The 21631-nt window shown below is 48.0% G+C and overlaps 1 protein-coding gene across 3 annotated transcripts in view; it reads left to right on the top strand.

The window, feature by feature from the left end:
• Positions 1-21631, top strand: part of LZIC (leucine zipper and CTNNBIP1 domain containing) — a 223876-nt gene that overhangs the window by 158718 nt on the left and 43527 nt on the right. Inside the window, exons 5-8 of one of the 3 annotated variants that reach the window (XR_015295870.1) lie at positions 18330-18425; positions 18519-18600; positions 19062-19329; positions 19384-20912. Coding sequence is in view for 2 of the 3 variants with exons in the window: in XM_086921382.1 (XP_086777508.1) it covers positions 18330-18425; positions 18519-18600; positions 19062-19120 (237 nt within the window). In the remaining variant the exon portion in view is untranslated. Of the gene's footprint in view, positions 1-18329; positions 18426-18518; positions 18601-19061; positions 20913-21631 lie in introns of those variants that run through there. The other 2 variants (XM_086921382.1, XM_086921381.1) reach the window with 2 other exon arrangements.

Below are 21631 nucleotides of genomic sequence, written 5' to 3' on the forward strand. Positions count from 1 at the left end.
GTGGGAGATGTGGCTGTGTCGGGGAATATCCAGGACGAGTCGTGCAGAGGCGTTCTGGATGTGTTGGAGTCTTTTCTGAAGTTTGGCTGTGGTTCCAGCGTAGAGGGTGTTTCCGTAGTCCAGTCAGCTGGTGACGAGTGCCTGGGTGACCATCTTCCTGGTTTTGGTGGGGATCCATCGGAAGATCTTTCGGAGCATGCGCAGGGTGTTGAAGCATGATGATGAGACAACATTGACTTGTCTGGTTATCGAGAGGGAGGAGTCCAGGATGAAGCCCAGGTTGCGTGCGTGGTCTGTTGGCTTGGGAGTGGTGCCCAGGACAGGGGGCCACCAGGAGTCGTCCCAGGCGGAGGGCGATGATCCCAGGATGAGGACTTCTTTCTTGTCTGAGTTCAGTTTCAGGCGGCTGATCATCATCCATTCGGCGACGTCTTTCATCCCTTCGTGTAGGCTGGTTCTGGCGGTGGCGGGGTCGTTGGTGAGGGAGAGGATCAGCTGGGTGTCGTTGGCGTAGGAGATAATGTTGAGGTTGTGTTGGCGTGCGATGGCTGCGAGGGGGCTCATGTCGATGTTGAAGAGGGTGGGGCTGAGTGATGATCCTTTTGGTACGCCGCAGATGACTTCGGTGGCCTCTGATCTGAAGGGGGGGGAGGCAGACTCTCTGGGTTCTTCCGGCGAGGAACGAGATGATCTATTCCAGTGCCTTCTCTTGGATTCCGATGTTGCTGAGGCCCTGCACTAGGGTGCGGTGGCAGACAGTGTCGAACGCTGCGGAGAGGTCCAGGAGGATGAGGGCCGCCGTTTCCCCGTTATCGAGCAGAGATCTGATGTCGTCAGTGGCTGCGATGAGGGCGGTCTCGGTGCTGTGGTTAGTTCGGAAACCGGATTGCGAGTGATTGAGGGATCCATCCGTCTCGAGGAAGGCGGCAAGCTGTCTGTTGACGGTCTTCTCGATGACCTTGGCAGGAAAACGGAGGAGCGAGATGGGGCGGAAGTTCCTGAGGTCGGTGGGGTCCGCTGTTGGTTTTTTCAGGAGGGCTCTGATCTCGGCGTGCTTCCAGCTCTCCGGGAAGGTGGCAGTGTTGAAGGAGGTGTTGATGATGTCCCGGAGTTGGGGTGCGATGATGGAGTCAGCCTTGTTGAACACGTGGTGGGGGCAGGGGTCGGTTGGGGATCAGGAGTGGATGGTGTTCATCGTGCGGGTGGTGTCTTTGCTGCTGACCGGGGTCCAGGCGCAGAGAGTGTTGGTGGGGGGCGTTGGTTCGGTGGTGGGGGGCGTGGTTGGTGCGCCGAAGCTGTTGTGTATTTTGGCGATCTTGAGGTGGAAGAACGAGGCGAGTGAGTTGCAGAGGTGTTGCGAGGGAGTGATGTCGTTGTTTCCGGCGCTGGGGCTGGAGAGCTCTTTGACGATGCTGAAGAGTTCCTTGCTGTTGTGGGCGTTGTTGTCCAGTCGTTCTTTGAATGCTGTCATCTTGGTGGTGCGGATCAGCTGGTGGTGTTTGCGGGTGGCGTGCTTGAGGGCAGTCATGTTGTCTGTGGTCTGCTTGGTGCGCCAGGCTTTCTCGAGGGTGCGGCAGTTCTTGGAGTTCTTGAGTTCGTCAGTTAACCAAGAGGTCTTCTTGCTGCCTGGTCTGCTGGGAGGGGTCTTCAGTGGTGCAAGGTCTTCTGCGCAGTTGGTGATCCACTATGTGAGGTTGCTGTCTGCTTCGTTGGGGTCCCTTGTGCTGACTGGAGGGTTCTGGCTGAGGGAGGTGGTGAGCTGGTCGGCGGTGATCTTGTTCCAGCTCCTGCGAGGGACCTGTTGAGGGTGGTGGTGGGTCGTGGTTCTTCTGAAGCTGAAGTGGACGCAGCTGTGGTCAGTCCAATGGAGTCCGGTGGAGTGGCTGAAGGAGACGTACTTGCTGGAGGAGAAGACTGGGTCAAGCGTGTGGCCGGCGCAGTGGGTGGGAGAGTTCACCAGTTGCTTGAGTCCGAGGTTGGCGAGGTTGTCCAGCAAGGCAGTGGCGGTGCGTCCATTAGGGGCGTTGGGGCGTTGCCCCCCTGCCCGCACCCGCAGCTCCCTCTGCGTACTGCTCTGAACTTAAGTAAACTCTCAGTTTACTTAAGTTCAAAACGCCGAAGGACAATGCCTGTCAGTCAGCATGAATCAGGACCGCCCACCCCCTTCAGAGTCTGAAGGGGGTGGGCGGTCCTGTGACATGCTGACTGACAGGCATAAGGCATTGTCTGGGGCAGGCAGCAGCACACAGGTGCGCATGAATGGGGACGGAGGCACGTTTTTCATCCTTGCCCACGCATGCGTACTTGTGCCTGCTTGCATGCCCATTAGAAGAGCGAAACCTCGCTCTCCTAATGGGCAGGAGGGCAGAAAGCAACCATGCCCTGTGTCAATCCTGGTGCTGCTCCAGCGCCAGGATTGGCTGAGGACGGAGGGCGGGGTAACGGTTTCCATGAAGGCGCCAAGGTCGGAGGTCCCAGGATGCGGAGCTGACGGACGGACGGCGGTCAGGTAGGTAAATTACCCTTTTGCTTAGTTTCATTCAGCAGCGCCTGTCGTGTGGGTTCGTGTAGCTCAGCTCTATGTTTTGTGACTTGGTGCCGACTTCCGAGTGTCAACAGGAGGCCTGGTTTAGGGACCCACCACTACACTACAGCATATCGATCAATATTCGAAAATTGACAAACTGGGTAGTCTGGGGATTGTGACGAGAAACAACATTCCACTGATATGTAAGAAATTAGAGCATCATGTGTGATGCTTATGCTTCTTATAATTACATACAACCTATTTGGGGAGAGGTGAATCGTTATGCTGCTAGACTGCATTTCAAGTAAAAACCGGCACGTACCACAATACTATTGTCTGCTCACAGCGTGCGCATTGACCACGCCTGCCCGTAATAACAGCGACGAAAGAGTCCTCTCGCAACAGGCCTATCACAACACCAAACCTCGCGTCCAGAATACGTGCCAATAAGGAGGCCTCCCTTGCCCCCTTTAAGGCCTCTCATCTTACATCCAATACTCGGCGCAGGGAATTTGTGCACAACAAGAGAGCGTGGCCCGTGATATCGCGAGTTATAGTTTAATCATAGATACTATTCAGACTGTCTACTGGGCCGGTTCCGGCCTGCGTTGCCCCTGCCCTGGCCACTGGGTAACCCCTTACCTCGGGTGAGATCTAGTGACACGTTCTACTCGCTGCTGTCATTTCGCCCTCGCATGCCAATGTTTAAGATGTCCTGACAGCAGTCCTGCGACACATACCCACTCAGGAACATAATCCACTGTGGACAGACGGCACAGGAAAATCCTTTCCTCACCCACCACCCCTCACCCCCCTCCTTCACCACAGAAGAGAGTGACACAGAATTTTGTGAAGTGGCACCGCAGCATCAGGCATAGATAGCCGTGGTGGTAGAGGTGTGAGGTAGAGGGAAACAAGAGCTAGTATTTGTGTCTTATCTTGTAGGATTTCTGTCATCCTGCCCATGGTTTACTAGAGAAAAAAATTGACTAAATATACTTCAGTGTTAACAAAGCTGTCTCCTCTTTGGTCTCCTTTACGGCGTTTACGCTATGATAATTTGCACAAACCCCTCCTCTCTAATGTGCGCTTGTTGTGGAACATTCTTAGTCCTTGCAAGCAGGCTACCCTCTTGCAGGTTGTGCTTTGCCAATAATGTCAGGAAATTATAAGTTGATTCTAAGGCAGCTGATGTCCGAAAAAAGAAAATGTGGCAGTTGTTGGGGTTTTTGTAAAACTAACAACGTTTCCTTATGATTTTCCTTCTGGTGTGTTGTTTCATCAGAAAGCTGTAAGTATGGTGTTTTTGCAGTGGCAATTGTGTTGCATGCTGTTTACATGTAATCTTCACTGGAGTCCTTACTACTTGCATTCTAATGTAGCGTCGCTGTCTTCTGTTTTCAAAAATATGATGTGCAAGCAGGTATTTTGATTTACCAGTCTCGAAAGTAAGCTGCACAAACAAACTTTTTTCATCTTGAAATTGGCCTGAGAGGTTGTAATATGTCTGCTTTTTGTTTCTATTTTGAGCTGATACTGCTTTTTATATCGTTTAAGCCTTCTCATTGCATACAAAAGTTGTTGTCTGTTCTGGACGTGACATCTGTTGGCAGGCAGTGTGTAAACCAAGAGATAAAATTGTTGATGAAGGTGGGAGCCAACCTTCTGGTTGAGCGGGGGTCACAGTGGGACATCTGGTAGAGTCAGCTCAGGTTTTGGCACACTGGCAGATTACAGGTCTGCCGTCTGTGCTTAAGCTACCCAGGCCTGACACATTCACAAACTTATATGTAACATGATGTATTCTCTTGTGTTGTGCCTCATACATGCAGGGCAATTCAGGCTTTGGCAGTGAATTCTATATGTTCTATGCTCCGTAGGGGTCGTGGCGCACTGGCGTGCGAACTCGCAACGGCAAAGTGCAGCATCTACCATGAGGCATGATTGATGGGAAAGGTGGTTGCTTTACAATCTCAGGATGGTGATTCATTTGTTGTGACGTGACACCTAGCCATTTAATGTACTTGTGTGCCTATCACCAGGCTGTTTAGTGGAATATGGTTAGCTTCCCAAGGATACATGTTATTCCAGGGACAGGGGGGAGCTGCTACTCAGCGCTAGCCTTGTGTTTTGATGCAGACTGTCTCATTCGTCCATTCTCACAGGTTGCGTTTCCGATTCACATTCTGGACAGTGAGTATACTTAAACTGGAATTTGGGGTGTGGTCAGGTGCTATGTTTCGAAGTGGAACAGAGGGCAGACGGCATATGCACACCACAGAAATACATAGTAGGCCTCGTTGTAGTGGTCCCTTTTGTGGTGTGGCCTATACTGATTTGCATAGGGGGCTTGCTGTGTGTATTGGAACAGTAAGCAATAGACTAGAATTCGTCCCTGGGTAGTTACATTTGGCTGAGATTAATTCAATAATTGCACACTACACTTCAGATATTTTCAATGCGGAACTGTAAATAGGCGGATATAGGGGTTCTGACTAAACTGGGCCTAGAACAGGTCTCTAGCTGCACCACACTGATAAAGCCGAACAAGGCTGAAACAAGTTTGGGGTCTCTTGTGTTCACACACATAGCATGTGTACAAAAATGATTTGCATGTGGTGTGGTGTCCCTATCTTTGTGACACAGTGAGTAAAAAGAAAAAAACTCTGGAAAGTGCCAGAGATTAACTCTCAGTGAGTCATCCTAAGTGGGTCAGGTGTGCCAACATGATTAAGCCAAATAAAACTGGAACATCTGTGAGGTTGTTTGGTCTTCAGTTCCCAATCAGAAGGGACAGAGTCCAGTAGTTCGGGCTGTCCCTTTTTGGATGAGACTTGGACCAATTTTCATATAGTGTCACCTTGTCTCTAGTGACACAGAGACTAAGAAAAATAATGGACTGGAATTCAACTAAGAGTAATTACCAAGGGCTGGGATGAATTCATGCATTCCAGCTACAACTTTCTGTTTTCCCATTCCTCCCTAAAGAGTATTTTCCTTGGAAAAAGTCAGTAGTCATGTGCAAGATGTGGCAATCAATGCCCCAAAACACCTTAGCAAGAACAAGTAGAAAATTATAGCTGGGCACAAGAGGTGAGAAAAGCTCTTTTTATGCTTATGGGGTGACAGTTTGGTTCGGGCTCGCTCGCTGCGCTCGCTCGCATTTTCCGCCCTACCACTTTCAAATGTCACCAGCCGCCACTGCAGCAGGGTGGTGGTGTGGGTGTCCTTGTTGTTCTCCAGGTGGAAGTTGAGGTCCCCTAGGAGGATGTAGTCAGCGGAGGGGAGGGCGTGTGGGCTGATGAAGTCTGCGATGTCTTCGCTGAATTGTGTGCGTGGTCCCGGGGGTCAGTAGATGAGGGTGCCTCCGAGTGTGGTCTTGGGGTTGGTGTGTATCTGGAAGTGGAGGTGTTAGGCGGCGGTGAGGATGTCGTCGCAGTTGGTTGTGATGCGGATGGTGTTCTTGTGTACGATGGCGATGCCTCCTCCAGTCTGGTTGACGCGGTCCCTCTGGGTGATCTTGTATCCGTCCGGGATGGCGATGGCGATGTCGGGCGCTGAGGAGGCGGTCATCCAGGTTTCCGCGAGGAAGGCGACGTCTGGTGATGTTGTGTCGAGCAGGTTCCAGAGTTCGACGGCATGTCTGTGGACGGAGCGGGTGTTGAGCAGGATGCACTTGAGGTGGTTGCTGCTGGTGCTCGCCTTGGTGGGTGCAGTGCAGGTCCGGAGGCAGGTGTATTTGCAGGCTTGGCAGGTGAAGGCTCCGTGGGTGCGTTTCGAGGTGGCTCGGTAGCAGGTGGGTGTTCGGCCGGTGTTGAGTGCGTTGAGGGTGGCGGCGTCATAGGTCCGTCGTGTGGGCTGGTAACGTCGGGGACCAGGGGTCCTGGCACAGGGCGCGGGCCCGGACGGACGGGCGCAGACGGGCTTGCCTTTGGCGCTCCCGCTGCGCGCGACCGCTGCGCGTTCGCCATGCGGCCTCCATATGTGGGGCTGAGGAAGGGAGGAGCAGCTGAGAGGCGGGAGCAGTGTGGCGAATGGGAGCGGCGGGGAGGCGGGCCGCAGGGAGCAGCGGCGGGAATCCGAGGGCGAGGCGGGAAGCGGGAGGGCACAGAAGGCAAGGGGGAGCGAGGGAAAAATGAGCAGAAACGTGCAAAATGGAAATGACAATAACAGGAATTACAGGAAGGAAAAAAACAGCGAACATAGGCACAAAGTGGAAATGAAAATAACAGGAATTACAGGAAGGAAAAAAACAGCGATCACAGGCACAAAGTGGAAATTACAATAACAGGAATTACAGGAAGGAAAAAAACTGCGATCAGAGGCGGGAGGGCACAGAAGGCAAGCGGGGGACGACGGAAATCACAGGCACAAGTCAGAGTCAGAGGCGAGATATAGCGGAGCAGCGGTTCGAGCACACAGCACGGGGAGGACCACGCGATGGCTAGGGGGGGCGACCTACCTGGTGACAGGGTCACGGGTCGCTCGTATCGCTTATATTATTTCAATGTTGGAGTAGTGGGGAACCAATGATATTGGGAGATCTATTTGTAGATGGAACTGCAATAGACCTCTCCGCCCCCTTCGACACGTCTGCCACCGCACACTACGCCCACGTCTCCACACCACAGGGATCTGAGAGAAGGCTCTGGAGTGGACCACCCCCTTCCTCTCAGGCAGAACCCAGAGCGTCCGTTCGGAAGCCTCCGAGATCATCTGCGGCATACCTCAAGGATCCTCCCTCAGCCCGACACTGTTCAACATTTACATGGCCCCGCTTGCACACGTCGCCCGACAGCACGACCTCAACATAATCTCCTACGCCGATGACACTCAACTTATACTCTCCCTCACCAAGGACCCCATCACTGCCAAAGCCAACCTCCATGAAGGAATGAAGGCCGTTGCCGACTGTATGAAGATCAGCCGTCTGAAGCTGATCTTGGACAAGACGGAGGTCCTCATCCTCGGCTCCAACTCATCAGCCTGAGACTACTCCTGGTGGCCAACGGCACTAGGGGCAGCCTGACTCCCACCGACCACGCACGCAACCTGGGAATCATCCTCGACTCAATGCTCTCAATAACCAGGCAAGTCAACGCCGTCTCCTCCTCCTGCTTCAACACCCTCCGCATGCTCCGCAAGATCTACAGATGGATCCCGACAGATACAAGAAAGACAGTCACCCAGGCCCTTGTCAGCAGCAGACTCGACTACGGAAACGCCCTCTATGCGGGAGCCCCGACCAAGCTCATCAATCGACTACAACGCATCCAAAACGCCTCGGCACGACTGATCCACGATGTACCACGACACGGCCACATCACCCCCCACCTGAGAAACCTACACTGGCTCCCCGTCAACAAGAGGATATCCTTCAAGCTCCTCATCCACGCACACAAGGCACTCCACAAGACCGGCCCAAGCTACCTCAACAGACGGCTTTCCTTCTACACCCCCAACCGCCTGCTACGCTCCGCCGACCTCTCACTCGCCACCGTCCCGCACATCCAAAGAACAACCACCGGCGGGAGATCCTTCTCCCACCTCGCCGCCAAGACATGGCACACCCTTCCACTGAGCCTACGACAGACCCAAGACCTGCTGACCTTCAGGAGGATGCTAAAGACCTGGCTGTTCGATCAGTAGCGGCCAAGCTACTGATCGAACAGCCATCTCTTTACCATCCTCCTGAAGGTCAGCAGGTCTTGGTGCAAACATCTTCAACATCACTTACGACATTACTACCCGTGTCAGCAGGAACGACCCCAGCAACAATACAATACAACAACTTTGTTCCCCCACCCTCCCCCTTTAATCGGATATCTGATCAGTCTCCATGCTTGGTGGTTTGCAGATATACCCTCTGAATTTCTTCCAGTCTCCCTAAACTCTTCCCCATTTTTGAGGACACCCCCGAGGTACATATGCCGCCCTCTCCGCCACCATAGCTTCATCCATGTCTTTACCCCACTCTTGCAATGTAGGTGTAACCCCAGTTTTAACATCATACATGAGACAGACTAGTACAATCTATTCTAGAGCCAATAGAGATGGAACCCTATTGGAAACCTTGTTCTATAATAAAATATGGTAAAAAGTAACTTCTGTATTGTATTCAATCCTAAATCAGCCAGACACAGAAAATTCGAAGACCTCTGTTGCTAAGTGGATCAAAGACTTAGGAGAACCTTTTCCAGAGCATACCTGGGTGAAAATTTGGGCAGGAGCAGAACAATTCTCCATATGTTTCCAACATTAGGAAACACATAAAATATTAACACACTGGTACTTTACCCTAACATGCTTAAAAGCTAAAAATGGAAGCTCTGAACTTTGTTGGAAGGGATGTGGAGAGCAGGAAGACATGATTCACATGTGATGGACCTGCTCCGTGGTCCAGGAATAACGGCAGATGATAAATATGCGGGATGTCACCAAGATGAGGCTCCCATTTGACCCAACAGAATTGAAACTGGGTGGGCCCAGGAAGGGACTTCATATATCGTATTTCTACTCTGTCAGGCAAACGTATTACACATTTATTGCAAGCGTCCAGACTATCACTGACACAATTTTGGAAACTTAAATTCTATTAAGGACGCGGAGGCGAGGATTATGCATAGCTTTTTTCACTCTTTATTAATAGCAAGTTCGAAGGTAAAAGTAAAAACAACACATTCACAATACTAAAACTCCCATGAACCACAGGGAGTAACCATGATAACCAATAGCCCAATCCAATAATAGTCCGATATTCTATATAACACATAATGCAGCGTAGTCCTTCCTCTTCTTCACTGCACGTTGTACTGCATTCCATCTTTGTTTCCGAACCTAAGAGGATATGGGGAGAAACATTGGAGTTTCCTGAATGTACACCACATGTCAGGGATGGATAACATGTTCTAATTCAACAAGCATAGAAGAGCATACCTACAGTAACCAGAACAATAGTTTAACAATTTTTACGTACGACTACTATAGTCAAATAACATTTACATAATGTGTCTGTTTGTCATATAAAGGGAGAGCATTGCATTTAGCACCACAGTACATAGTATTACATTGCAGTTTAGTAAGATCCAAAATACTTCCCTGACAGACACAGTCTCCAGTTCATTAAGACCCAGCATAATGTACAGTTAGTCGCCCTTTTTTTTGTTCTGGGGCGGGCAGCATGGGAATGCATGCCAGTGGGGGATAATCATCGCCTCGGCATCCTTAATAGAATTGAAACTTTCCTTCATGTTTAACTAGGAAATTTTTCATTCAGGATTATGCATGTTTAAAGCTTACTTACCACCAGTGCAGCTGCGTCGTAGATTGTTTTAAAATTGAACCTCTAGAAGGTGGAGTCAGAGGACCAATCTGCTGCATTCATGATATCCTCAAGTCTTACCCCTTTTTGGGCAGCCTTGGAGGGCCTAGCTCCCCTGGTGGAGTGCTCTCCAAAATCATTGATATCAATGCCGGCTTCTGCCATCCCCCATCTCACCCATCCGGCAGTGGTCGGAAAGGACACAGCCTTTTAAGGCTTTTTGATCATAATCAAGGTTTGCCATTCTGCTTGGGGGCAAACCTCCAGTGTCATGTCTTCATATGCCTTAACTTTTTGAACAGGCAAGGCTTGGGTCCTTAACTACCTAGACTGTACCGCTACAATTAAACAAACATAGTGTTTGTATTGTTTACATAGATACTAATAGACAATACAATTGACCAGTTAGACAGGTGTTGTCTAAAGAGGGAGCTACAAATCTGACTCCTTCCCTCGTGGCACACCCTGACCTATTCAGCGCCCCAAAACAGTGTTAAAGACCAAGTCAGAGTCCTGAGGCGATCCTCCTAGCAAGTTGGAGTTCAAAGCGCGTTGGCTGAACAGTATGGGTTAACTTATAAAGGGTGTGCCACGAGGGAAGGAGTCAGATTTGTAGCTCCCTCTTTAGACAACGCCTGTTGAAATTGTGTCATCTCACTGCTTATTACACAGGCAGGACAATAGACACATGCCTTGGGGTATAACATGAAACTGTCCACCTAGTGCAAATTTTGAATGAAGCACTGGTCAATTGTATTGTTTGTCTTGACTTTTGTTGCACTGCGTTTTTTTCACAACTGTGTTGTCTTGATAACAGTCTACTTGGACACTGTGTTTGTTTAATACTATTCATATGTCTTAAGGCACTTAACCACACATAGCTCAGGGTTATGCGGAAAAGCTGGGTAAGATACTGCGCTGTTACTCGTCTTCATTCTCCTGGAGATGTTGAAGGTGACCCCTTTGGTGGTAAAAATTCTAGCTGCAAGATCTAGAACTCGTACATCTGAAGCTCTCTTACAAGGGATGAGACAGAGCAACATTGCCAGCTTCACTGAAATCTCATTCCTGGATAAGTGTTGATTGTCTTGCCAGGAAGTCCGCAAACGTAGGACCAGGTTTGAGGTTCTTTGGTTTCTGACTTCGTCCCGTATTTAGCCGCCATTTTGTGTCTCGTCGCCATTTTGTGTTGCCCTCACTCAGGCAGCACGGCGAACGGAGTGTTTTTGCTTTTCTCAGCTGCTATGTGTCTTTTCGGTTAAAAAGTAACCCCCTGCCATTGTTTACGAAACCGATGTCAGGGTCTGACCGAGTTCGTTAATCCACGTCTGGGTTGATTGATCCCTGTCTCGACTGACTATTTGGCTTCTCCTATTCTTTCCTTACATTATCTTATCCGACTGGCCTTCGCTATTCTCTCCTTGTATTCTCTTGTTACACAACTATCCTTTGAGGCACACAAATACGTCCTGCCACCTGCAAATTGGATTGTCGGTACTAGCACTGATTAATTTTTTGGGAGGGGTAACACACAGGGTTTGAGAAAGGGGCGTATTTGGGACACCTGATAGCTTGTTTTCCAACTTTTCCTATTGGCTTGCTTTGTGTGTGTTGGGAGGATATGTCGTAAATATGTGTACTATAAGAGATTGTGTGCCATGGACTGAAGTGGCAGTCTCCTTAGAATCTACACTCTGTATGTACTTCTAGGACAACTGTTCTTAGCTGCAGCTAGTAAACCTGGCTTTCTACGCCCAACTGAGTGTCTCGTGTCTCTGTTCGACAAGGCAGGTGAATTTGGGGATTTAAGGCGTGCCCTGCGCCGCCAGGCCCATAAGGCCCGGTTCTCCAGGTTGACGTCCCACAAGCTCCCATATCAGGGCTCCAGGATGGACAGAACATCCTGATACCCTTGAGGAGCTTACTTACCCATGGGTGCTCACCCGCTGGAACATTGTTTACTGGAATATGGCCTGCTGAGATGGCCGACCTGAAGGAGTTGATGGTATAGTATGCCAAACCTTCTTCAAAGAGTTCTGCCAGGATGTTCACAACATCGGTAACGCTGGTGCCCACAGGATGTAGGTGTTTCTCCACACACCAACGAACCCATCTTCTCCAAGCCGATTTGTATCTGTTGGTAGTTCCTGGGACCCACGCCTGTTGGATGAGAAATTCAACTCCTTGCAAATGTTTGACGTCCTGCCAGTGTCGCCTGAAATCCGCCGTGCCATGAGATGAAGATGTCCCTGGAAGACCAGGGGATGTGGCTGGCCCTGGAGATCTATTAAGATCTCGCAAAAGTCGGTAGTCGTACTGGTGCTGCCCATGAAAGTTCCAGAAGGGAAGGGAACCATGCTTGTGAGCGCCCAATCGGAGTGATCAGTACCAGAGGGTATACAACCGTTTCAACGCAACTTTTACAACGCATACTTTTTCAACGCACACCATTACAACGCAGGATCCTTTACAACGAATGCCTTTACAACGCATGATATTACATAGCAGATGCTATTACAACGCATGCCATTACAACGTAAGTATAGGTAAGTATATCATTTTATTTAAACATTTTTTAAATATTTATTTCATTTAATATATATAGTTTTGGGTTATGGGGTACAGGAGTATTATTAGGGTTCAGGGCTAGGTTTGGGTTATGAGGTACAGGGGTATTTTTAGGGTTCAGGGCTGTGTTTGGGTTATGGGGTACAGGGGTATTTTTAAGGTTCAGGGCTAGGTTTGGGTTATGGGGTATAGGGGTATTTTTAGGGTTCAGGGCTGGGTTTGGGTTATGGGGTACAGGGTATTTTTAGGGTTCAGGGCTGGGTTTGGGTTCTGGGGTACAGGGGTATTTTTAGGGTTCAGGGCTGTGTTTGGGTTATGGGGTACAGGGGTATTTTTAGGGTTCAGGGCTGGGTTTGGGTTATGGGGTACAGGGGTATTTTTAGGGTTCAGGGCTAGGTTTGGGTTGTGGGGTACAGGGGTATTTTTAGGGTTCAGGGCTGGGTTTGGGTTATGGGGTACAGGGGTATTTTTAGGGTTCAGGGCTGGGTTTGGGTTATGGGGTACAGGGGTATTTTGAGGGTTTAGGGCTGGGTTTGGGTTATGGGGTACAGGGGTATTTTTAGGGTTCAGGGCTGGGTTTGGGTTATGGGGGTACAGGGGTATTTTTAGGGCTCAGGGCTAGGTTTGGGTTATGGGGTACAGGGGTATTTTGAGGGTTCAGGGCTGGGTTTGGGTTATGGGGTACAGGAGTATTTTTAGGGTTCAGGGCTGGGTTTGGGTTTTACACTAACTGGATTTTGAAGATTATTTTTAAACATCTACACTATTTTAAAAAAATATCTAAATATATTAACAAATATATTAATAAAAAATTAATTTAATAAATAAAACTAAGTAAATATTTATTAATTACATTTGTTAAATAAATAATATACTTACCTAGACTTACGTTGTAATGGCATGTGTTGTAATGGCATCTGCTATGTAATGTCATGCGTTGTAAAGGCTTTCGTTGTAAAGGATCCTGCGTTGTAAAAATTGCGTTGTAATGGTGTGCGTTAAAAAAGTATGCGATGCTACGTCATACATCCGTACCAGAGAAGCCCTGGCTTGTGTCGCCACTCGCTGGATAAACAGGAAAGGGGAAGGCATAGGATTAGGTTGTCAACCAGTCTTGCAGGAAGTCATCCACGGCTTCCACCCCCCCGATCCGGTCTCCAACTGACATAGCGTGGAAGCTGGGTGTTCCATCTGGATGCAAAGAGGTCCACCTGGCATGGACCCCAAAGTGACATAAGAGCTTGAAACACTCCCGGCAGACCATCCAATTGTACGCTTCTCTCTCTATTCGAACTGAAGGTACCTGAAGTGAGGTGAGAAGATGGGGACCGTCAGGTAGGTGTCCTTGAGGTCTAGGCGTGCCAGCCAGTCGTCTTGAAGTAGAATGTCCCTGAGGAGGTGAATACCCTCCATCTTGAAGTGGCGTCAAACTAGACACTCGTTGAAGGACCTGAGATTGATCCCTGGGCAGAATCCCCCATCACTCTTCTCTACCAGAAACAAGTTGCTGAGGAAGCCCTTGGGATGAAGATGGGAGAAGCATATTGCATTCTTGTCCAGAGGGTCTTGTACCTCTTAGTCTATTTGGGACATCTCTTGGGTGGAAAAGCAGGGCCTCACTGTTTTTTACGGGGTTCCGTAGAATTCTATGTGATACCCTTGGACGGTCTCTAGTACCCACTGGTCCGCCGTTATCTCTGCCCACTTGTGCACGAAAATGCATAATCTCCCCCCTCAAATGGAGAGGTGATGACAGAACAAAGATTACCATTGTATCCATTGTTGTCCTCGAGGTGTGTTGGGTTTTTTTCGGCCGCCGCTGCAACGGAAGGGGTCAAAGGATCTCTGATGGTCATCATGCCAACCATTATTCCCCGTCGCCTAGGCTCTGTTATGGCCTTGGTAGGACTGGCAGCCGGAGGAGCGACCACTGCCTCTTCCGCCCCCTCCAAAAACCTTCCCAGGGAAGATCTTCATTGAAGACTAAGCTTTGTTGAGAGCCAAGAACGTGGCGACGAACTGTTCAAGTTCTTTAACGAAAGCGTTGCCGAACAGGGAACCTTGCGCTACTGGGCCCGCCTCTAAGGAAGAGAGTTCCCCCAGCTTGGGATCAATTTTGATCAGAAGGGAATGGCGACGTTCCTCAGAAAAGCTGCAGTTGGCGTTGCCAAGGAGGCAGATCACCCTCTGCGCCCAGCCCACTATGTCGTCTGTGGGGAGGGAATTCCCTGAATGTCTAGCCTGTTCCGCTAGTTCAATGATCTTGGTCAATGGCCCTATGATGTCCAGGATATTGTCCTGGCATGCTCACCATGACCTGTCTATTCCCTTTTTAGGATCTTTCATGTACTTGGCGAAGAATGTACATAATTTGGGGTCAATCTCTGGTGTCGCTGTCACCCTATCGCCAATGGATGGTCTTGGGCTTTCCACCCGTAGGTGTGCCCTAGCCTCTTTACTGAGGGGTTGGCAGATCTTGCTTGCCACGTAATCCACCACTTACCTCTCTGGGACCCACTCTGCTGAGCGTAGTTGGTAGATTTCTTCTGGAGCGAACATGTCACTAGAGGCAGGGTCTCCCTCAACTGAGTCTGAGCCTGTAGAATGTGGGCATCAGAATCTTCCTGAGTCTTGGGCCTCATCGGAGGAGACTTCGTTATCCTCAACATCACCTTCCCCAAATCAGGAAACCCCTCCTCTGGTTCGAAGCCTGTTGCAACGTCATTGCCCATTACCCCGGGCGATTCCTCCTCCCTGTAGGGTGCATCCTTTAACGTGCACGCACTCTTATGGAAAACTTCAGCCAGACGTCTAAAGCCTTCTAGGTGCCCCACGTCACGTTTGCCAGCCTTGCGTGTGAGGACCGAGGTCACCCCACTAGGCCCAGCCCCCCGTCTCCCTGTATTCCAGTGCCCCTGTATACATGGGCCAACAGCTTGGCGACACTTTCCTACGGAGGGCAAGTGCCTGGTATATTGCCTGGGTAAGAAACTTGGCCACCTCTGCAGGAATGCGTCGATGGGGGGTCCAAACCTCCTCAGAGGTACAAGAGGGTGCATAGTCATGTTCTCTCTGTGACTGCATCTTAATAAGGTTGAGAGCACCAAAGGAAAATAGCCCTGAGGCAATATATATGGGCAGCCCCCTCGCTGGTGCACTGAAGTGATTTAACAGGCCGCAATCACTAAAGAAGTGTATTTAGTCTTTAAACCGCACTTGCGGTCTGCCACTGCACAAGGAGGGAGCGATAAGATCGAGCTATTCCCAGTCAGCTTACCTCTTCCGCTGTGTCAGGCGAGGGCTGGGGAGAGGAGGCACACAGTGGGGGACTGCTAACACTCTCGTCCACACTACACAACCAACGGAGCACTGCCAAGCCACTCTGCAGCGCAAAGAGTGCGTTGGGAGCTGGCCGTAGCGGGCATTTCCCTGGTGGGCCGCCTGGGTTGGGAGCCGGTTTTGGGCCCGATCTTGCTACAGGGCCGTTTTTGCAGCAGAGCTGCAATATCAGCTGCTGTAACGAAATCAGCCGAAACCGGCCGTGGCAAACTGCTCGGCCGCACCCCAACCCCCAGGGCGTCCTGCATAGCACTTTGCCAGGGCCAGTTTTGGTTCCCAGTCCGGCCCTGATTGGGAGGCGAGAAAGAGCGCCACCTAGCGCACCCACGCAGTACACTACAGATGCCCTCAGGCCGTTTGCTTACTGCGCGGGGAGCGTGAGCAAGCAGGCTAAGGATAGAAGCAGTTGGAACAAGTGCTAAATATCAAGGCAATATGCAACAATAATATTAATAATAATAATATGCCAGAAAAGACACACTGACTAGGTCAGTTCCACTAACTAGGTCAGGAAGGAAAGTAAAGGAGACTGAACTGACGGAGTAGCAGTGAAGAAAGAGGAAGGACTACGCTGCATTATGTGTTATATAGACTATTGGTTACCATGGTTACTCTCTGTGGTTCATAGGAGTTGTAGTATTGTGAATGTGTTGTTTTTACTTTTACCTTTGAACTTGCTTTTAGTAAAGACTAGAGAAAGATATACATAATACTTGCCTCCAGTCCCGACATAGAATTCACGATCATTTGTCCAAATTTAAGAAAGTATGGACCCCCTTCATAACTTATATGAAAAAAAGATGATAAATGCAGAGGAAGCCTGATGGGTTGATCCAACATCCTTCAACGCTCAGAAATCGATGAGATGTCAGACATTTCGGCATCGCCCGAGGGTTAGAATAACATAACTTTTGAGACCAAGTGTAAACACATATTTTGTACGAAAATTGAGTGTTTTCTCTTCATGCAATTGTGTGTTGTGGTGAGACAGTTTGCTTGTGCATTCAACATCATTTATTACAAGGTGTACAAATGCTATATGTTTTACTTTTGTGGAATAAAAATGAAACTTATAAAAAATCACCAACTTTATATTGCTAAGTATGAGACCGAGGAAAGAATTGCAGCACAGCTATCTTTCTTCCAGAAACGTAGGCCTGGGTGACTGCTATACAGTGACCTGGTTAACAAACAGGTGGGAGCGGTCAAGTTAGCAAACAGAAAGGAAGTGGTGTTTGATGCACCAGATGTTGGCAGGTCGGACACTGCGAGAGCTCCTGTGGATAGAGCTGCAGAAGAGAGCTTAGAAGTCTTAGAATTCCAGGTCCTAGGTGCAATATTGACAGTGTTGCAGACAATAGGCGCGAAGTGAGGATTAACAAGCTGTGTGCCGTACATCACCCTTCTGTTCCGGAATTCAGATTCCCAGCCTGGTGAGACAGAAAAGCATTCAGACATTGGGAAATGAATAGAGTTGAAAAAAGCACTTGCATTATGTGGTAACTGCCCATTAGACTTGGTGCCACGAAGTATATCTAGCTTTCCTAATGTACAACGCTGTCCTTTATAGATATATGACTTGTGTTATCTCGAATTTAGCATAAAATGAAACCAGCCAAGTGAATATGAAGCATATTCTTATTCTATATCCTTGCATTCCACATGAGTTTACTATTTCCAGAGTTTGACATAATCCTCTAAAAAATCTTAAATAAGGCTCCAATGAAATCCCAGGTGCACTAAAAGCCATTCACTGGGAACCCCTGTCCTCGCACAAGTATGAACTCCTAAGGGGAATGAACCTCCTCTTTTCAACTCTCTCTCTCTCTCTCTTTCTCAGACTCTGGGCTTTAGAGCTAAATTAATCTGTTAGTGAGAAGGAGCGGGAAGAGTGTGGGTGCAGGTAAATGTAATGACTACTGTCCCTGCAGTCCTTCCTAGGTAGAAATCTGAGAACATGCTAGCACAGGGGCAGGTACTAGATTGCCAGCCAACCAGAGATTGAGGCAATTGGCCAAACACTCACTTGTGACTGACAGCAGATACATCCCTTTGTCATGAAAACAGTAGAGCTATCTCTCACTTTTCATAGACAGTAAAGTTACCCTTCGCTTGCCACAGTCATCATACCTAACACTTCTTTGCAACATACAAAGCTACCCCTCACCCTCCTCCCTTAATCAAGTGATTGAGCTCTTGCTCAACCCAGGCACCAGAGCTATCCCTCTTGCAGACGGCAGCACAATTCCTCATTTGTTTCAGTTAGGACGTTCTCTATGATTCATCCCTGGACATCTGTATGCCTGTCTCTCAAATGTTTAAGTCTAATTTGTTTCATTTGAAGTCTAGAATAATTTTGATGAGGTCCAGAATAATCCTTTTACTTATGTATAGATAAGCCAGTTACAAGGCTCAGTGGACGGAGTTGCTGCTGCTGCAAATATTTCTGTGTTATCTGCAGGCCATAAGTTTAAAGGCCATTCTAAGGGTTTCCTTCACGCCGGAGACCCTATTAGCTATAAAGTGTCATTTTCTTCTTGATTTGGATGTTAATTTGCCTGCTATTTTTTCCAGATGGACCGAGATCTGATGATAGGAAAGCTGGGAAAGGACCTACATACAGAACAGAAAGTGGAAATCCTTGGCGCCCTTCGGAAATTAGGGGAAAAGGTAATGTCTGAGGTTATTTAGGCCACTGCACCTTTCCAGAGTCAGGAGAGGGGCCATTAGAATCCTCTCAACGCCTTGTTTTCTATCCTCTAGTTAACTGCTGAGGAAGAGGCCTTTCTCATGGCCAACGCTGGAGCAGCCCTCAGTCAGTTTGAGTCGGTGTCTGAAAACTTGGGTAAGTATTCAGCTGGTCTGATGCAGTTCTTACTTTCATCACGTAGATGAGTGAGAGATAGACCCCTTGCTAGATGTTCACACTTAGCAATTTTGGACAGGTACATAGGGACAACCCAAGATTTGACAGTCAGCCTGAGCCCTTAGGAGGACTGATGGACTAGGTAAATGGTCATATAACATGGCGGGCTTTCACACACACCTCTCCTATTTTTCACATGAATAACAATGCACTCGTATATAAAAATGCTCAGTTTATGCAAACTCACAATCTCACACATGCACACACCCAACCATGCACAGTGCCCCAGGTTTCTCACTAGCATGTTTTGTCTCTCATGCACACAGTATACATCTCAGAGGCTCACACAAGTTCTCTCTCTCACTTTTGCACACACAAGCACTGTCTCTTTTTTCCCCTCTTTCTCAGTCTCACCCTCTATCTCTCATTCTCTTTCACAGGTTCCGGAGACAAAGTCCTAGCCCTGGCAAGTGTTGAAGTGGAAAAGACTAAAAAATGACACTGGATGAAAATAAATCTGACTCCACTGAGGTGCTCATGGACTAAGGATGTTCCATCCTGCATTCACCATTTCTTTATTTCTTTGAAATTTCCGTTAACTAGGTTGGAAATAAAAACCTGTAAAGTGCAGAAGTTCAGAGACAGTTACCTGGGTAAATTCATAGAATGGGGCTCTTTATTATGATGTTTGTGTGATTGTGCAGATATGTGGTAGATATGTTTTGACTTGTCGAGCAGGGCTGTTAAGGGAAAGTGGTGCAGATATGTGGTAGATATGTTTTGACTTGTCGAGCAGGGCTGTTAAGGGAAAGTGGTGCTTGTCATTCTCTGTATGAAAAACGCCTTCGTGCTTGGACGGACTTGTGAAGATTGAAATCGGAAACAGCGCAGGAAAGGGAAACCTTCCAACCATAGCATTGCTTTCCTTTCATATATGAATGTGCCCAATTGTTCTTGTGCAGTGAATGCAGAATAACGTCCATCTGCATCCGATTTTGTTTTTATACCAACATGTATTATATATGCTTTTCGGCAGGGGCAGCACATTGCTCCAAGACAGTATAAGCACAGCCTAAATCCTAGGGACAAGAAGGTCCTCTCTGGTTCATCTTACATTTTGTAAAATTATTTTGTGGAGAGCATCATGTACCCACACATAGTCTTCTGTCCTGGCCCTTGACTTGAACTGTTGCTCACCTGCAAGTGGGCATGCACAGTAGTGTTAATTAATCTTCCAGACCACTGTAAAAAAACACCTGTGACCATCAGTAGGAAAATAGTGTTGTTTAGAACATAGCAAGTGTCTGTCTGACCTGACTGATAGGTAATTATTGCTTTTTAGTTTCACTGCAGACCTTGTGATTTGGGTGCCAGAACTGGCAGTTTATTCTTCCTTTTTGTGCCTTGTAATAGCCTAAAGGTACTCTTGGTGGGATAGAATTGTGTACAGCTGTCTATCTCTGTGGCCTGCTGGGAAGAGTTTTTTTAATCGAAACAAGTAGAAGCTATTTTACTTTTGGAGAGGATATAGCAGGGCAATCTTGGGCCAGTACCAAGTGCAGTAAATCTTTCCTCTGAAACAGGAAAAACCTTGGGGTAACCCTGATTAGAGCACCCATTTCTATCCTGAGGATTGATGAGTGATAACTGCTTTAACGCGCTTTAGGTTCTGCCAGTTTTTTCTTCTCTGTACATTTTCAAGAAGGCTATTATGGGTCTGTATGATTTTATTAAATATCTGGTACAGCAAGAGATTGCTCCTTACACAGTGAGTGCAGCATGTTCTCTGTTTGCTTCGAATTAAAAGATGTTTCTCACTTTTTAGAGGAACCCTGTGGGAGCAATTGGTTGGGCTCTTTCCTATGACATGAATTAAAGAGTCCTCTTGGAGGAGAGAGAGAGAAGGGTTGCAGCGTGGTTTGATTGCAGCTGTTTGACTTCCAGGATGCTGGTAGAGACCGCTGTCCAGTCCAGTCTCTCCATTTTTTGGTTTGCATTGGAAAAGAGCTCTGCTTGTTTCTATTCTTTGTGAAATTTGATGTGGAAGAAGTCAAGTTGATGTTAAGCCTTGGTCTTTGCGGTCCATGATTATTTACAGGTTCTCCCGGCAGGTGAACCTATGCAATGTTTCTGAGGCAAAGGTATTCTTTCAGTAACTCTCCCCCAAGTCTCTTGGGTAGACCAGTCAAGAACCATACTTCTCAGAATTATTTTCTGCTCCCAATGACTGAGCTCGTGTTTACTTTTACGTATTTTTATTTTAAATAAATGCCAATAATGGTTACTTTTCATTAAGCTGTACAATGATCCCTTTGTTGTTGTGTGTTTTGAGCAGACATGCAAGTGACTTTAGTAGTATCCAGCACAACATTTGCATGATATGTGGAGAACTGGCAAGGTGGGCTTCAGGGTGCTTGGATGAGAGGCCCTCTAGAGCTAGAACATTCTACCAAGTCTGTTGATTAGCCTTGAGGCCCTCAAAATGTATGCAGTCGGATTCTACTGGTGGACTAACAGGCAATTAAGAAACTAAAAAACAAACACTCCAGCCTTAAAGAACTATCACCACTGTAAGTAGATTGAACTTTCTGGTAGCATTTTCCCTTAAGGGCTGTGCTTGTAAAATTATATTAAGTATAGTGGAATGTGAATTGAAAAATCTTAACAGTAGACAGTTTTGGAAAAGTAGAACCATGCTCATTATTTTCAGAAAAGTACTGTGCAGTATTATCACTGAAGTCCGGATCAAAGTATTCAACATACTACCGTCATAAATAAAATGCAAAAAAAGAAGATTATAATAGAGAGACGTGTAGGAAAATGCTATGATACTTAACAGACTGTTAGTATTCACAACTGTTGGGACTTCTGGTGTATACAAGAAGTTAAGAGCACTTTAAAGGTCATTACCAATCAATCAATAAATCAGGGGTTTGTAAAGTGCAGCTACTCACACGTAAGTGTCTCAAGGTGCTGGGGGGGGCTGCTGATCCGTCAGGTGTGGAGGTTC

The sequence above is a fragment of the Lissotriton vulgaris genome, chromosome 5 (assembly GCF_964263255.1).
Source record: "Lissotriton vulgaris chromosome 5, aLisVul1.2, whole genome shotgun sequence".
Classification (NCBI taxonomy): domain Eukaryota; kingdom Metazoa; phylum Chordata; class Amphibia; order Caudata; family Salamandridae; genus Lissotriton; species Lissotriton vulgaris.